Genomic DNA, 18431 nt, shown 5'->3' on the forward strand with positions numbered 1-18431 from the left:
AAACTTCTATTAAGTTTCCTCTTAACCTTCTCTGCTCCAAGGAGAATAATCCTAGCTTCTCTAACCTCTCCCGATAACTGAAGTCCCTCATTATAATAATAATAATAATCCTTGCATTTGATATAGCGCTTTTCACGTCAGGAGGACGTCCCAAAGCGCTTCACAGAACACACTGTAAAGTGAATTGACTGTATATTTGTGGGCGAACGCGGCAGCCAATTGCGCACAGCAATGTCCCACAAACAGTCGTAGATTGAAAATGACCAATTTAATTATTGTTTTTGTTTTTTTGGAGGGATTATTATTAGGCGTGTGGAGTAAGGAAACTTGCCCAAGGTTTTGCCATGCCTGGAATTGAACTCAGGTCTCTCACTTGCAAAGCGAGTGCTCTAACCACTGAGCTACAGGACTCCAGGACTCATTCCTGGTACCTTCCTGGTGAATCTCCTTTGCACCCTCTCTAATGTCTTGATATCCTTCCTAAAGTGTGGGGCCCAGAAGTGGACACAATACTCTAGCTGAGGCCTAACCAGTGTTTTATAAAGGTTCATCATAACATTTACAACCACATAATATTGTGGCTGTGAATGTTATTCAGAAACCCAATGGGGTGTAATTCTTTTTAACTTGGAAAAAAAGAGCACAGAAGAAAGACCTTGCAGTTTGATAGTATAGCATTAGATTGAAACACTTCCTAGCACATTACAAGTAATTACTGTGATGTGTAGTGACTATTTTCTGCAAGAGCCATTTTTTCCAACAAGGTCCCACAAACGACCAATTATTCTGGAAGATTGTTGACCAGGACGTCAGGAGGCATTCCCTTGACTTTTCAAATAAGTGTCATGGAATTTGTCATGTCCATCTGAACATGTAAAAAGAAAGGAATTAATAGATTAGATAGTGGAAAACTCTTCCTTTGAGGGATCCATTACAAGGAGGCATTGTTTTAAAATCAGGACTAAGACAACTAGAACTGAGGTCAGGAAGTATGTTTTCACACAAAGAGTAGGGAAGATGTGGAATGTACTATTTCTCGGTGTGCCAACTTTATTACTTCAACTACTAGGAATCTGACACAAGGTCCTAATTGTCAAATAAAAGGTTTAATTTCATCTTCCTTCAGAGTCGATAATTCACTGCCATAAAGCAGGAGAATCACATTACTGACAGTGGGAATGAGACATTAAGGCATCAAGACCAACATCAGCACAAGGAGGTTCCAAAGCCACGGAGTCACTGAATACATCTATTACCTGTAATAGGTTCAGAATTGACTACAAAGTTAGAAAGTAATTGTACTCTAGTTTTGACCCATATAATGGCTAATGCAAAAAGTGCCCGTTCTTCCATACAATGAATGAAGAAAGCAAATCAATGAGCAATGTATTATCAGCTACACCCAGGTTCACCTTTGATCATCCAAGACAGCCCCAAGCAGCAAGTGAAGTATCATCTCATCAATCATTATGCAGAAAAGCTTGGCTTAGCTATGAATCCTTGTGTCATACCTCAGCTATTATCAAGAACGATGGCTTAGTTTGATGTGACACATGTGAAGCTCAGTGTATTAGAGATCTTGAATCTGGTTAAAGAGGATGTCTAGTATTTCCAGGGAACAAAATCACTTCCACACTGACAAGGAAATCAAAGGCAGCTTTCAGCTGAATCCCTTCCAAATTCACTCTGGCGAAAAAGCTCTGAGTTTAACAGGGCTAAAGGAGTTCTGATTGATACACACTGTAGATGAGTCACTGAATGCAGTGTGACTACAAATTAAAGCTCGATTTCTATTCTGTTTCACAGCTCAAGAATAATTGACCTTCCAAGTGACTTATTCCATCAGATGTTAAAAGTCAGGTTTAAGAAAGTATGGTTGGCTTCCTTATCAAGTGAAGTACAAAAAGCAGACTATGGTGTAAATTGTTGCTCTTTGACTTCACGGTACTTCATGAATATAAATAAGTGCAAAGATTTACTTTAGACCTGCTATGATATAAATTTGAAAGTACTATTATGAGCAATGTTTCCAGGTTCAGGACAGCTTTATCAAGGATTTGAACAGTTAATGGGTTGGAAAGATGTACTTAAGAACCAGGATTTTGAGGTGGAAACGTGCAGTGAAGACAAACATAATTAAATGCTGCAATGCAGTGTCACATGATTTGTGTCTCGTGGTGCCTGCAAGGTCCGGCAATGTGATGCAGCTTCACAATCCATCTCGATTTATCTGTATGAGAGGAGTTGACTTTCAGGATCAATCAACAGTTAGGATTCAGTGACATTTCAAGACATGCCATGGATTTTTAAAAATAAAAGACTTAAAGAAAGAGCCAAGGCCTATATTGCAGGATAATACGTAGTGGGTTACGTGACAGCTAGCATGTGTTTTACAAGGCTGAGGATAATAGGAAAAGGGAAAGACTGACAGAGGTAGTAAATTCCACAGCTGAGGGTTGCTCGCAAATTCTTCACTAAATTCCCTTTTGAATTTGCAGAATTCAATCTGCTTCCACCACCTCCCAGATTGTCTGTTCCATATATTCAGCACTTTCAGGGTAAATTGTTCATTGCTGCATATCGAGGATGGTGTGAGAAGGAGGAGCATGTGGAATGGCATGTTTGAAGCTTGAAAGAAACACGGTAGGAACTCAGAGGAGCAATGCCCAAAGTGGAACTTATGAAATAAAATCAGGGACAAGAAATATGATAATACAAGAGAAAGAAAAGTTACTTGTTAGAGGGAAAAGAAGAGTCATTTATCAGACAATAAGCCTCTTGTTTTTTTTTAAAAATTGTTTGATACTGTAATGGGGGATGCTCAGATAGATGTTCTGATAAACTGAAAGCCTTCTTCACCTGAACCAATCTTGGGATCTTGTCATTAGAGTTTTATACTCTTTAGGATCTCACTGAAGATCCCCTGAGCCTTCTCTCCTACAGCATGAACATTCCCAGATTCCCATCTGAAATCTGCAACCTGACAACAGTTTCACCACATAATGGTAGGAACAGCACCTACTTATCTTTGGTTCATATATGTGTTAGGAATGGTTGTGGATGTATTAACCCAAATTGTTTTCTTCAACATGATTGGAATCATTTGGCTGAATATGGATATATTGCTACTCCTGTGCTGACTCCATACCCTGAGCTTTGCTGGACCTGTGGAGTGAGGTTGAGGGACCCTATATCTGTTGACTGTTAACATGAGACCAACAACTCCCCAGGATAATAATAATGACAATCCTTGCATTTGATATAGCACCTTATCATGTTTTCGAGGCATCTCAAGACGATTCACAGAATATCCTATATTTACCGTATATTTTGTGGGCGAAACATGACAGCCAATTGCGCAAAGCAGTGTCCCACAAACAGTCGTGGATTGGTGACCAATTTTTTTATTTTTTGAAGGAATTATTATCCCCAGAAAAGTGATCCGCCAATTGACTAACAATCGGTTTCCTACTTATTATTATTATAAATGGAGTTGACATCACTGTCTTGTCTATATGAATAAAGAAGCCCAAATGTATCATTTTGATAAGCAACGACACAAAGCTTTGTTGGAGTTTAGACAAAAGGTCGTTGGAGTTTAGACCTTAAAAATGCTGTGATGGGGAGATGGTAAGGTAGGTATTTTGGAAAGATGAGATCCGGGTCTCCTTCATCCAAACCAATCTTGTGATCTTGTGAATGACTTTCCCAGAGTGGGCAGGCCTGCTCCATCAGTACTTCATTACATGCAGGAAGACAAAATACTGGCCAATGTGGGGGTAGTCCAAATGATCACTAACTTCTGTGTCATCAGGTCATCACCTATGTAAGAAACGTGTGGAGTAAAGAAACGTGCCCAACATTTTGCACTGCCAGGAATTGAACCCAAGTCTCTCGCTTGCAAGGCGAGTGTTCTAACCACTGAGCTATAGGATTCTACATATTAGTGAAGGATGCCAGGTATTAGTGAACTATCGTTCGACTTCCACCAAGTTGTTTGTTAGAATATGTTGTGCATGTCCAATATGCATGGAGTAACATAGGTGATGACCTGATGACACAGAAGTTAGTGATCATTTGGACTACCCCCACATTGGCCAGTATTTTGTCTTCCTGCATGTAATGAAGTACTGATGGAGCAGGCCTGCCCACTCTGGGAAAGTCATTCACAAGATCACAAGATTGGTTTGGATGAAGGAGACCCGGATCTCATCTTTCCAAAATACCTACCTTACCATCTCCCCATCACAGCATTTTTAAGGTCTAAACTCCAACGAACTTTTGTCTAAACTCCAACAAAGCTTTGTGTCGTTGCTTATCGAAATGATACATTTGGGCTTCTTTATTCATATAGACAAGACAGTGATGTCAACTCCATTTATAATAATAATAATCCTTGCATTTGATATAGTGCCTTATCACATCTTCAAGATGTCTCAAAGCACTTCACAGAATATACTGCAAAGTGAAATTTGTAGCACATTAAAGTGCAGGAATGAGAGACAATACTGATACATATTCCAAGTGGGGACAGGAAGAAGGTATACTCTGCACACCACAAAGGGTGTCTATTATTTTTATCATTTTGGACCAGAGAACATGGTTTTAAATCAATTGTGCAACAAATTTCTAAGACTATAAGTACACCAAAAGTCTGTTTTAAAACATGTCCTCCTCCTCCCCCGCCCTACCCCCACCCCACAAACACATTTATTTCTGCAGAATTGCATTATCTCTGTCCCGAATGCTATCTGAATGCTACACTGTCATCCAGCAAGCAATGAAGCTTCTTCCTTATCTTCCAGCTTCCTTTGGTGGTTCTGCCTGTGACTAGCTGAAGTAGATTAGCCCAATGACCTTTTTGAAGTACTACATTACACGATAGATTGTGGCCAAGGATTCTGTTTTCGATAACTTTAAAGTTAATAGGAGTTATTCTGAAATTGTATTAATCACCAAAATGATCACATTCTTGGAATTATAGTGTCTAACTTCTAGTTTAAATGTAGAGGTTCCTTAAGTACTGAGAATAAATTACCTAGATATGCAATGTTCTCAATGCTGACATCTGTCAAGTCAGGTCATACATTTAATAATAATAATAATAATAATCCTTGCATTTGATATAGCGCTTTTCACGTTGGAAGGACGTCCCAAAGCGCTTCACAGAACACACTGTAAAGTGAATTGACTGTATATTTGTGGGCGAACGCGGCAGCCAATTGCGCACAGCAATGTCCCACAAACAGTCATAGATTGAAAATGACTCATTTTATTATTGGTTTTGGTTTTGGAGGGATTATTATTAGGCGTGTGGAGTAAGGAAACTTGCCCAAGGTTTCGCCCTCTGCCTGGAATTGAACTCAGGTCTCTCACTTGCAAAGAGAGTGCTCTAACCACTGAGCTACAGGACTCCTGTATTTATCTTTTGCCTGTGGCATTGTGGCTATCGATGAGAGTTACAGTGCCTTTATTCTGAATTTAAGCAAAGCCTGTGATGTGGAAGAAGAACCCAGCCACAGGGATGTTAGCATTAAAAATGGTGTGAGATGTCAGCCTGGCTCGATAGGTAACACTTTCACCTCTGAGACAAAAGATTGTGGGTTCAAGCCTCAGATCAGAACTTTCAGAGGTCACAGTCTGCACTGACACTCAAGTGCACTGCATTGTTGGAAGTGCGGACCTTTAGATGAAAGGTTAGCCCAGGTACCATCTGCCTGCTCAGATGAACATTAAAGACCTCATGGCACTATGTAAGAAAGAGAAGAAAGTTTCTCCTGGTGTGCGCAGGAAGTGACAGCTAGTCAGCTGTGGCTATAGGCAATGAACCCAGTTATCAGAGAATTACAGTAATAAGGTAAATGACTGGATATTACCCTTCACTGTGTAGGACTGACATTACAAATAGATTCAGGGCGAAATGTTGGGCAAGTTTCCTTACTCCACACGTCTCTGTTTACCTAGCAATAAGTAAATACCCAGTTGTTAGTTGATTGGCGGATCGCTTTTCCAGGGGTAATAATTCCTTCAAAAAAATAATAATAATAAATTGGTCCCTTCAATCCACAACTGTTTGTGGGACACTGCTGTGCGCAATTGGCTGCCACGTTTCGTCCACAAAATATACAGTCAATTCACTTTATAGTCTATTCTATGAAGCGCTTTGAGACGTCTCGAATACACGATAAGGCGTTATATCAAATGCAAGGATTATTATTATTATTTATTATTATTGGTGCTGTTCCCAAACCAATGCAGAGTCACATACATCCCTGAACAGTCATGTTCTCTGAAATGAACACCAAGTTATATATTGCATTCTGAATCAAGGATGAGTTAGCATTGATTTATGAATACCTCATGATATTTCATAACCGTTTTGGCCGGCATACAGGTGCAGGACCGCCAATGCTCGGTGCCACAGGCACAGTTGCCCCCGCAGCGCTGAACCAGAAGGCACCGAGGGAAGAAGACAGCGTTCGTCTGCTTCAGCTCTTCTCGAAGATTAACTGAGTAGTTTCGAGGGGTGCAGCTGTAGCGCTTGACATCATCGTTCATTCTGTTCAAGTCAGCTGTATAAAAAATATGAAAAGAGAAATTAATTCCTGTTCTGGGATAAATGCCATTTATTCTGAAATTGGACTTGGAAAACACTCTCCGTATCTTCACTGGACTGGAATGAAAAATCATTTACTGTTTCCTACTCTGACTGATTCTTTCCCAGGCCCATCAAGACTGTGAAATTCCTTACCTGCCACTTACAATCTAGACAACCCAGATACTTTGTATCTCATTAACTCCTCTTCTTCAACTATGGTTCTCACTAATGCCATGTACAGGAATATTGATACAATCACATTATAAATACATGAAGATGAAAACAGCAGATTAGAGAACATTTGCACAGGCTGATTAGACATGGCTTTTGCTGGAGGCCACTTAACCAGAGTTTATTAAAGCTTTTGCCGTAAATTTCTGCTCCATTGGTGTAAGTGCCACCCTCACTTCACAGCACGCTGAACTATCAAAACAATAAAGGATGGCTCCTTCCTGTGTTATTACAGTTTGTAGAAATGCAAAGGCCATTTGGCATTGACAACTGGGTATGATTGTGGCTTTTTGAAGAAAGAAAGCATAAATGTTAATAATGACCCATTAGGGAACCCATGACAGTATGACAGGATGATAGGATGATAGAATTCCTGAAGGACTTTGAGCAAAATGTTATTGTAAGCACACAAATTGTTTTTTTGTAAAAGTATAATTAACCAGTCAGGCTACACTGTCACATACAAAATCATGTCAATATGTGAATGAGGGCAAGGGTCCAAGTACAACACAATATAAAATTAAAAATTAAAATAAACCTGTAAAAGATAACAGGAGGGGAGACTGTTTTCCTTTTGGTGTGAAGGTGCTTCAGCAACTGTTCCACAACATACAATCCAAAGGGGAAGACTAAGTGGCTTAAGGCACTGTCCCAAATATAGCACTAAAATACCAAATTGCTCCCAGTTAATACACTCAGGTCACATATGTTTCAGCATCTGTGAGAACTTCAAGCAGGGGAAATGCTCCCACAGCTGGGGAGAACAACTTCAGGGTAACGGAGTGCTATAAAATGGGTGCATAGATGCAGCAGAAACACAGGTAAAACTTGCTCCTTAAAACCGTTGTTAAGCAGCCAATGGTAAAAAACTCTCTTTTCTGGTAGTCACTTAAACTTGTGGAGTCCTGTAGCTCAGTGGTTAGAGCACTCGCTTTGCAAGCGAGAGACCTGAGTTCAATTCCAGGCAGAGCGAAACCTTGGGCAAGTTTCCTTACTCCACACGCCTAATAATAATCCCTCCAAAACCAATAACAAATTGGTCATTTTCAATCTACGACTGTTTGTGGGACATTGCTGTGCGCAATTGGCTGCCGCGTTCGCCCACAAATGTACAGTCAATTCACTTTACAGTGTTCTGTGAAGCGCTTTGGGACGTCCTCCCGACGTGAAAAGCGCTATATCAAATGCAAGGATTATTATTATTATTATTATTATTATTATTATTAAACCTAGCTGAAAAGCCCAATGTTCTAATCCCTTATCCCCAATACTCTATTCAACCTTTTCACATGTATGCATATATATTATTCATATATATTATTTGTAATCATATCATGTACTGCAACCTCAATAAATCAATTCAATTTCTGCCGCAAGGAATCCAAACTTGAAAAAAGATTAAGAAAAATTTGCAAAAAGTAGGACATGACTCTTTCATTGTAAGCTTAGTGTCAAGAGTAGCTGTCAGCCAATGACACTAATATGCTAGTTGCCAGGGTTACTCGGGGGCCTTATAACTTGCAATAGATCACAAACGCAGCCAGTGATATCATGAAACGACCCCAACATTTTTAAGTTCAAAAGGGATTTTTTAATGAGCTCCTTAGGCTGACAGTCAGCTGTATTAAATGCTTTGAAACATCCCCCTGATGTGAAAGCTGTTATCTGAATGTAATTTGTCATTGTTCTTCATACTTCTTTCCTTTGTTTGTACGCAAGGCACACGCAGGGTGGCTCAGTGAATTGACACTGGTATCGGGACCAAAGGTTTAAAGTGAGTCGATTAGCCATTAGACTGAGTACTACATTACAATAGTTATATAAACCGATTAACATTTGCTACACAACAAGATTTTTTTTCTAATTTTCAAAAAGCAACTGGATGAGCTGTTAAAAGAGAAGAAATGGCTCAAGGCCAATTCCTTCATTAGCAAGTTCTCTCGTATCTGGCTAGTGAAAAAAGAAATACTGCAAGTACAAGCTGTTGCTGTTTCAGCACTTTGGGACGTCCTCCCAACGTGAAAGGTGCTCTATAAATGTAATTTTGTTGTTGTTGTTTCAAATAAATTCTTTTAATATAATATGAACGTGAGAATAGATAATAAAATTGGAACAGAAAACCCTGAACTCAACCCACTGACTTAAATATTAATAATATTAATGTAAAGACTTAAATATCTTTCACCAAGAAAGGCAATTGCAATACGATTTCTGAACTTCAAATTGATTTATTTTTCTGGTGAAAGTTGAAGGCTGGAATTATATTTCGAAACATCACTGCAGTCCCTGGTAATCTGTCAGGATTAAGAACTTGGCTCATTTTAGCAATTGGTGGTTTTATCTAAAATCTGCAACTTAATTTTCTTTTCCCCATCCCGCACGTGGAGTTAGTTTTAGCAGACTGATGAATGCAATTCCTACTTTATACTAAACAATACAACTTAAAACAAAAGTCTTATGAATTAATATTCTAAACACATTGTTGTATTTCCGGTCTTTCTCAGCATTTTCAGGCGGGTCTCTATTTTACTCCGATGCCAATGCTAAACTTTAATTTTTTTTAAAAAAGCAGATCGCTTTCCAGGGTTAATAAACCCTCCCCAANTTTTTTTTAATTATAATTATTTGGTCACTCAATCCACGACTGTTTGTGGGACACTGCTGTACGCAATTTGGTGCTGTATTTCACGATAAAATATACAGTCAATTCACTTTACAGTATATTCTGTGAAGCGCTTTGAGACGTCTTGAAGACGTGATAAGGCACTATATCAAATACAAAGATTATTATTATTACTACATATCTCTTCTCTCTGTATCACAGTCACCTTCCTCAAACAGCAAACAGCATTTTGCTAAATTGAGCCACTTCCTCTTCTGAACAGCATTTGGTGTTTATCTGCCTGCTTCAAGGAGGAATGGTTCCCACCATCCCCCTGATAAGCTACCCCAGCATTGCTTTTTTCAGTGAGACTAAAACATTGAATTCTCTTTGGAAATGAATATAATGGAGATATAATGAACGAGGTCTAATTGACCCGTTTGTACCTCGAAAGGTAAAGAGATAAATTAAATAAAGCACAAGGAGAGCAGAACAGGATTAACTCAATAGACTTTATATTTATACATAGCCACCTTAAAGGGCAAAGCATGAAATATAAATAGATAACAAGTCTTTCAATTTTGCTGCAATTTACTGGAGCAGAGCTAAATATAGAACCCTAACCTTGTCTGAATTCTGATTGGAATTGATAAAAAGATGCAGAATATTCCAAAGAATTACACTAAGTGTCTAAACTGTTTTTCATCCATAGAAGCAGAACAAACCTATGGTACCTCACCCAACTTACTACTCTTCTGGCATGAATTCAGATAGTAAGTGTTGACAGGTGATTCAATAATGGGAATGTCAAACCAAACCCAATCCTGTTCACACCCAATATCCCTACATGCACATTTTCCACTAAAGGTTATTAGACACAGCCAGCAGCACAAACCTTTGATGTTTTCTCTCGCTTAAATATGCATATTATAGCATCCCACTCTGCAAAGTGTAGCTAAATCAGCACAGGCCACAATTGTGCTGTGCACAATTGGCTGCCACATTTCATCCACAAATATACAGTTAATTCACTTTACAGCCTATTGTGTGAAGCACTTTGAGACATCCAGAAGACGTGGAAAGCGCTATATCAAATGCAAGGATTATTATTATTATTACAATATGCAGTACATTTATCTGTTTAGCCACTGAAGGCACCTCAGGAACTGTGTCAACTAATATAGTACAATTGACTAGCTTCCCACCTTTGGTCCTACGTTCATGATGAAATGTTCTCCCCCGAAACTGGGATGTGTCTTGAAAGAGACTATTCAGGTCATCTTCCCAAGTCTCTGGATCTAAATGCTTCAAGAGTTCCTCGATTGTATTGAATCCAGCGATAGCCTCATCTAAAGTGTCTGCAGTCTGGGGTGAAGCAGTGACTGCTGATGAATGCCAGAATGCCCCCTGTGCAGAATGGCAAAACCAAAACATATCAAACTATTGCACTATCATAAAATTTTTGGAGCAAGAAGACACCATTTGGCCCATCAAACATGCGACTTTATACACCACACACTACCTACCATAGACACCTCTCAATTTGCTGGGGAATATCGCAAATCAGATGATATTACCAGAGGAGATAACAATTCCATGCATCTGGGCTGGACCAGGACCCAGGATCTAAACCTTCTGCAATATCAATTTTCCCAAAAATATGTTTTGACTCAAATAAAGCATGAATCAAATAAATTGAATTAATCCACATGCTTTGATTGTTGCCTATTGTCAATGCAGCAGAATTAACTGCGATGGTAGGTTTTTAAGAAATGTTTGTTTTTCTGCAGTATTAATCTTATTACATCCCTCCAGAGATGAGGGTTATAAATTACTCACCGACACTGAACTTGGGACAGCTTCCCAATTTGATTCTGAGGGTAGGGGCTGTAAATCGTCCTGAAACAGAAATGAAGTAGATGTCCATATTATTAACCACAAATCGTTTTTTGTCTTATAAATCTTTCCAGTTTCCATGTGCTACCAAATGTATTGAATGTCATCTTCCTAATGAGAGAGGCTAACAGTTGGCACAAGTGCTGAGTTTGTCTTTTGATATAATGTCTCGAATGCAGTGATTTGTGTTGCAGTGGTTTTGAGCCGTTGTGACTTTCTGCTGCACAAAGGGAAATTGTATATTACTCAAACCTGGAATGAGATCAAATTGCAAAGAAAGGATATCTTTCCTTGCTGCATTTTGAAACGTTTAATAAAACATGATTGATTCAATTTTCTGGCTGACACTTAATTTTCTCCTTTTGCCGACGGGCTCAATATATACACCGTGTCAAAACTCCCCACATTAGTGATCTAGAATGTTCAATAGTGAACACTTTGGTGCCTTTTTTTTATTTGTGCTGCTTGAAAAGACTGAGTGCTTTGATATCACTGCCTGGCTGTGTGTGTATGTGTATGCATATCACTGTTTGTGTCTGTAATTGAGACTCATAAAAAGCATAGTGTCATCTCCATAGATAATATTTAGCTGCTGTTAAACTGACACACGTATTCATGCAGCATTGAATTGGATGTTCACTTTTCAGAAGCTTCAAGAGTAAAAGTATTTATTATACATATGAAAAGGGTACAACATGGTTTGGCTGGTACAATTCACACCAAATTCACCCCTTAATATCCATGCATTTCCTGCTTTCTGTTTTCTAAACTGGTTTACACTAACATGTTGCCATATTTCGTCTTGTGTAGTCTCATGTTTTGTGGTCTCAGAACATGCCAATAAACGTGCCAAGAAATGGCACCAATATTGCCAGTGCAGGTTAAGTCACAAGGAACTACAGTAAATGGATTTGTGCCTTTAATGATCCCTAGGGTGGATTGTCTTCTGAGTTGTGGCATTGTGGGGAAATGCCAAGCAAAGACCAGCACCTCCCCATAGGGAGGGAGAGCACAGATTGCTCTTGTCCACCACCTAGTGGTTGGTTTAAGAGTAGCAACATGAGAGCCTGGGACTTGAACTTCTTCACCTCCCCACTTGGGTAGAGATGCTTTGACGACAGATGGAGGACCAAATGGGGAGAAATGGAGAAAACGGGTTGTAGTATTCACTGAATTCTAATAGGATTCCTTTATAGGAAATTGGAAATTGTGTCGAATGGCCTGTTTCCTGTACAATCTATGTAAATTACATAAATAGATTATGCCAACTAGTCGGTACTAGTTATATGGAGAGATTGAAGAAACTGGGTCTGTTTTCATTGGAACAGAGAAGGTTGAGAGGGAACTTGATAGACATGTACAAAAGTATGAGGGATTTTTTTCACAAAGAGAATTGTTGGATGTGGCCAAGTAAGGTGGTAGAGCCAGAGTCCATTGTGGGTTTCAAGAAGGAAGTCGGCAGGTGTTTGAAAGTTAGAAGCTTGAAGGAGTATTGGAATAGGGCAGGGCAACGGAATTGAAAAAACGCTTTGTTCCTTGGTCAACATCTTCAGATCTCTTATTACCTTGCTTGGTGTCCACCGCATTTGTCAAGCGCTTGAGTTCAAGATTCTCATCCTCACCTACAAGGCCATTCACGGCCTTGCTCCCTCCTACCTCTCCGACCTACGATCCCCCTACTTACCTGCCCATACCCTCCATTCCTCTGGCTCCGGTCTGCTCCACATCCCCCGCCCCAATCGCCCTCCCAACGGTGGCCGGGCCTTCAGCCTCTCAGCCCCTAGGCTCTGGAACTCTATCCCCCAGTGCCTTCGCCTTGCTTCTTCCCTTTCCTCCTTCAAGGCCGGTCTCAAGACCTTTCTCTTTGACCGTGCCTTCAGCTCCCCTCTCGACTCTCTACCCCCTCCTCGCTCCCTCCCTTCCCTCCCCTCACCCTGACCGTTTCCCCCCTGCTCAGGTCCCGACCCAACTGTCCAGCTGCTCGGGACGTCCTCCCAATGTGACAGGCGCTCTATAAATGAAATCTTGTTGTTGTTGTTGAGACATTCTTTTACATGAACGCTGCTATGTAAATGCAAATGGCTGCTGTTGCATTTCTTAACATATTTCTTTAACAAAGAATCCAAAACACTGAAATGACGACTTCTTCCAGTAACCAGGCAACAGAACCACCATCCCAAAAGTGGAATTTCTGCAGGTCGATGAGAATTCTTATTTAGGGAATCTTATTAGAAATAATCAAATAATCAGAAGATAGAATTGGAAGAAAATATTGCGCACTTCTTCTAACCTTCTGATTGTATTTCCTCTAATTGTAAATTAGGACATCAACAATTTTACATTAATAAATAAATAAATTAATGTGTCTTTCACATTAGGAGGATGTCTCAAAGCGTTTCACATAGTCAACTAAGCGCCCGAGCTAGGTGTGGGGAGAGCTAAAGAAGGAGTGCGGGAAAGGTGACGAAAGAGCGCAATCAAAAAGAAAAGTCTTAAATAAAAATAATAATAACAATAATCCTTGCATTTGATAAAGCAAATGCACGTCTTCTAGACATCTCAAAGCGCTTCACAGAATATACTGTAAAGTGAATTGACTGTATATTTGTGGGCAAAACGCGGCAGCCAATTGCGCACAACAGTGTCCACAAACAGCTGTGGATTGAAGTGACCAATTTATTATTTTTTTTTTCTCTTGAGGGATTATTATCAGGCGTGTGGAGTAAGGAAACTTGTCCAAGATTTCACCCTGCTCGGAATCAAACCCAGGTCTCTCGCTTGCAAGGCCAGAGCTCTAACCACTGAGCTACAGGACTCCACAGGTTTTATAAGTGGGGAGAAGCTCAGAGGAGACAAATTCTGGGATTCACTTCCAGAGGATGGGAGCAGAGTGGTTTAGGTTCTTTCACAAATAGGAAAGCTAATCAAGCATGTCAGTGTCTTTAGCACACTGCACCAAAATCACGGAATATGCATCTAAAAAACTTACACAAGACCAATGCAGAGTCCTGAGTGTAGACCATCCTCCTCATTTTGATGTGAATTGACAGAAACCAGGTTAACACAACACATATACAAGTGAAAAGTCACAAGAATACCTTCCATCTATCATAAAGAATTTCAATTATTTTAGCATCAGCACTTTCTTTTCACCTCTTGACATCTTGACTGCTTATTGCAAATGACAAACTGACACGTGAAAATATAAATAAGCTGACAGCAGATAATACTAATTGTAAATATTTCAGGTTGAGTCACTGTTTTTGCTCAGCTCAGCCAAGCAGTGCATTACTATGAAAGTGAAACACGTTTATCATTTTAAGTAATTGTTTCTAAGGCTGCCAATTCTTTCAGATTTCTTTTACTAGATTGTAAAGTTACATTTGTTTTGATCAAGTGCATTCCTCACTGATAAGGAATAAATGTTGTGTAATTTGCTGCACATGTCTGGAAAATATTCTGTGGGGCTACAATTTATTGTTTTATTCCCTGCCCCTTTGCACTTGTTCATTAGACAATTATGAGAAGTTTTGAAACTTGTTCTGTAGAGACATATCAAATCCTTTTCTTGAAGTGTTTGGCAACAACACTCCTGCAAATGGAGTACAGTACTCATTGTATGGCTTGTCCTTACACTGGACCATCAGAGAACACCCGTTTCAGGCAAGTCTGTATGGGTTCACTTAGCATTTATCAAGGCATGGTTTCTGCACGTTCACTCGTCTATGTTCTGCATAATCGTTTGGGAAACTGGGGGATTGAGGCAAATATCTTTGTTGGGATTGAATGCAGTAATACTATTTCCCTTTATTTCATTCACAGCACTGTCGTTTGCTGATCAATTTGGAGTGATTATCAACAATAAATCCATTGGGGTAAAAAATGTGATGGAAATATGTGGTTGGTTATTGAGCCAAATGTCAATTATTTAAACTCCTCGGTTGGTTGTAGGGGAGCTTGAAACAAAAGGATATTCGTTAAGCCTTGTAGAGGTAAAATGAGCTTTACAACATCTTCCTCAACAAAGCTCACCAGATAAGCAATAAAAATATTAATATTCCTTACATTTGATTTAGTCCCTTTTATTTCGGGAGGATGTCTCAAAGCACTTCATAGGATTTACTGTAAAGTATAGTGACTGTGTGTTTTAAGCATTTTTACCACCAGAAATAGAAAAACTGGTCCTGTAGCCAGTTCTAAAACAGAGCTTTCCAATTCCCTATTTACAAAGCTTTAGTGAAGCTGTAACTAGTTATTTTTTGCTCGTTTTTAAAATGTTCTTGAAAATCCTGAAATTTTAGGAGTTTCGTTGAATAGTTCCGTGCGAAAAATTAGATATTTGATGTCAGAATTATCACTTCTGCTAATTACAACATCATCAGAAGCTTATGTGGCAATGTCCACACAGCAATGTCCCAAAACAGCCATGAAATATTGGCCAGAACACTGGGAGAAACTCCCTTCACTTATTCCAATTGTGCCTTAGGATCGTTTACATCCGTCTGAATAAGGCAGAAGGGACCTCGGTTTAACGTCATAATTGAAAGACAGCACTTCTAACAATGCAGCACACCCCTAGCACCGTACTGGAGTTTCAGCCTAAATCCAGGTGGTCTAACGTTTTGGCTGCCGAGAGCCAGATGCCCTATTTGACAAACGTGGGTCGCATAAGCAAATATTTTTGTGCTTCCCTACGAGAAACATAACAATTAAGGGTTAAGGAGGGAAAGAGTGGGCCAGACAAAATGGAGGGAGGGGGGAGGCGGGATACAGCCCGCGGATTGAACCACCCTAGAATTGTGAATTCAAAGTCCCAATATTGCTCTATTCCTAATGTATTCTCTTTGTAAGCAGAAAGTGGGGATATGATGCTTGGATACATAACACTGCACTAAATTGTCAATAACATTGATTGCCTTGTAGATACACAGGATAGCACTGCTCCTATACACTGCATCGTATTATGCAACCAAAAGCGTGTGTTTTGCAGAATCTCAATTATTTACAATAATGCAATACTTGAATCAGGCTGATAACAGATTACTATTGTAATCTTTAATTGAATTTAATTTCTCTGTTTAAAGATAACAAAAAGAGGTTTAAATATACATCCCCAAATCGGATTATTAGAAGTTTTGTTCATTATTGGATTTGTCATTTAATGACTTCTGAACTACACTGCTATTTTAGAATTATTTTGTATCTACTGTATTGTTAATCAATCTGCAACCTTTATTACTCTTTACTTTTAATCAGCTGTCTGTCTGACACATGTGGGAGATCATCTCTATGTTTTAGAGCAGTGGTGGACAACCATTTTGGTCAGCCAACAAAATACATCTTCTTGACTGAATATTTCTTAATTTAAAATGTTGAATCGAGAAAAAAATGGAAACAAAACATTGATTTAAAACAGACTCATGTGTGAATGCCTGAGGGGCCACTTCCAGAATCTCTCTGAGTGTGCATTGGGGTACTGCTGGAGTTTAAGCAGCTAAAACTCATATTGAGAGAACTGTTTACCAAGCTTCCCGCTGGTTGTCCGACTAGGATAACCCTACCCTTTAGGGCTTTGGCTTTCAGGGTTATTAGAAGCTGAGTGGAAAGAATCCCTGGTGCCAGTAACCAATCTGCCTCTCTAAGTTGTCTCGCCGAGCTAGGCTGTCTGGGCTGTCATGAGCAGTGCCCTATTATTACTAATAATTATTATTATTACTTTCCAAGGGTAATAATCACTCAAAAACATTGGTCACTCAATCCATGACTGCTTGTGGGACATCTCTGTGTGCAATTGGCTACCGCGTTTCGCCCACAAAATACACAATCAATCCACTTCACAGTGTGTTCTGTGAAGCGCTTTGGGACGTCCTCCCGACGTGAAAAGCGCTATATCAAATGCAAGGATTATTTTTACTGTGAAGCACTTTGAAATGTCTCAATGACATGAAAGGCGCTATATCAAATGCAAGAATTGTTATCATAATTACTATTACTATGGATTCATCTGACGCAGGATTACCAAAACCGACACAGAGGATTAACTCAGTTCTGAAATTCCGTTACCAAGCACATCATTCATCATATTTCATCACAATGTTTTCTTAACTACTTTGCAGCTTCTCAGTCAGCAGTTCAATGATTCAGTACTGGTGCCAAACCAACTCAGCTCCTGCTCCTCTTGTTTCTCCCAGCGTCAGCAATGTCAGGAGCAGGAGCTGAGTTGGAACATGGAGTCGGTAATTATTATCTAATCCCACTGGGGTCTAGATTTACCCTATTTATATACCATTTTAGCATGTCCGGAATTTGGCAAATTGTTGAGTCCAGTATTAACTTGGGGAAGTCGTGTTTCTGTAGTTTTTAAGATAAACCGACAGAAAACTGCCTTAAAAATTAAGGCTGTATTTAACAATTTGCCAAATTCTGGACTTTCTGAAATGCTTTATAAATAAAGTAAATCTTTCCGTGTGATCCCTATCAATAAATAAACTAATCGATGTTACTTACCACTTCCACTGGGGAGTAATAAATGCGGAAACCAGGTTTGGCCACAAAATATTCATCTGATTTAAAGGTTATCCTCAGCCTATTGCTTTTTGATGTAAGTCTTGGGGGAACTTCTTTGTTTCCACACCACCTTCCACGAATAACACGGTTTGTTTCAGAGACATCTTCCACCTCTACAAAGTCATACCTAAAAGAAGACACCAACCACAAAGAGTTACTTCCCCCATTCAATTCAGCAGCTAGATTTCAATACACAAGCATACCTTCTGACTTGCAGCATCTATGGAAATAGCACCAAGCTCATCTCTACCCTCCAGCTATTGTATAAGCGATTAGGGAAAACTAAACAAGGGTTAATTATAATCTTTGCATTTGATATGGTGCCTTGCTCTTCAGGATAATATCTCAAATTGCTCCCCAAATTTTACAATAAAAGTAAAGAGACTGCGTATATTGTAGGCAAACATGTCAGCTATTTGCCTTGAAGTGAATGATCAATTTTATGACAAATATTTCGAACAATGATATGGGATCTTTAACATCTACCTGAAGAGTCAGTCAAGACCTTGGTTTAATGTCTCCTCTGAAAGATGGATG

General features: G+C 39.4%; 1 protein-coding gene across 2 annotated transcripts in view; it reads right to left on the bottom strand.

Moving 5' to 3' along the window:
• Positions 1 to 18431, bottom strand: part of pdgfd (platelet derived growth factor d) — a 64981-nt gene that overhangs the window by 4374 nt on the left and 42176 nt on the right. For both annotated transcript variants that reach the window (XM_042334564.1, XM_007904430.2), the window contains exons 3-6: positions 17835 to 18021; positions 11271 to 11330; positions 10637 to 10838; positions 6358 to 6572 (exon numbers count right to left, since the gene is read on the bottom strand). In XM_042334564.1, the coding sequence (XP_042190498.1) occupies positions 6358 to 6572; positions 10637 to 10838; positions 11271 to 11330; positions 17835 to 18021 (664 nt within the window). The remainder of the gene's footprint in view (positions 1 to 6357; positions 6573 to 10636; positions 10839 to 11270; positions 11331 to 17834; positions 18022 to 18431) is intronic.

The sequence above is a fragment of the Callorhinchus milii genome, unplaced genomic scaffold (assembly GCF_018977255.1).
Source record: "Callorhinchus milii isolate IMCB2004 unplaced genomic scaffold, IMCB_Cmil_1.0 Scaffold4, whole genome shotgun sequence".
NCBI classification, from domain to species: Eukaryota; Metazoa; Chordata; class Chondrichthyes; order Chimaeriformes; family Callorhinchidae; genus Callorhinchus; species Callorhinchus milii.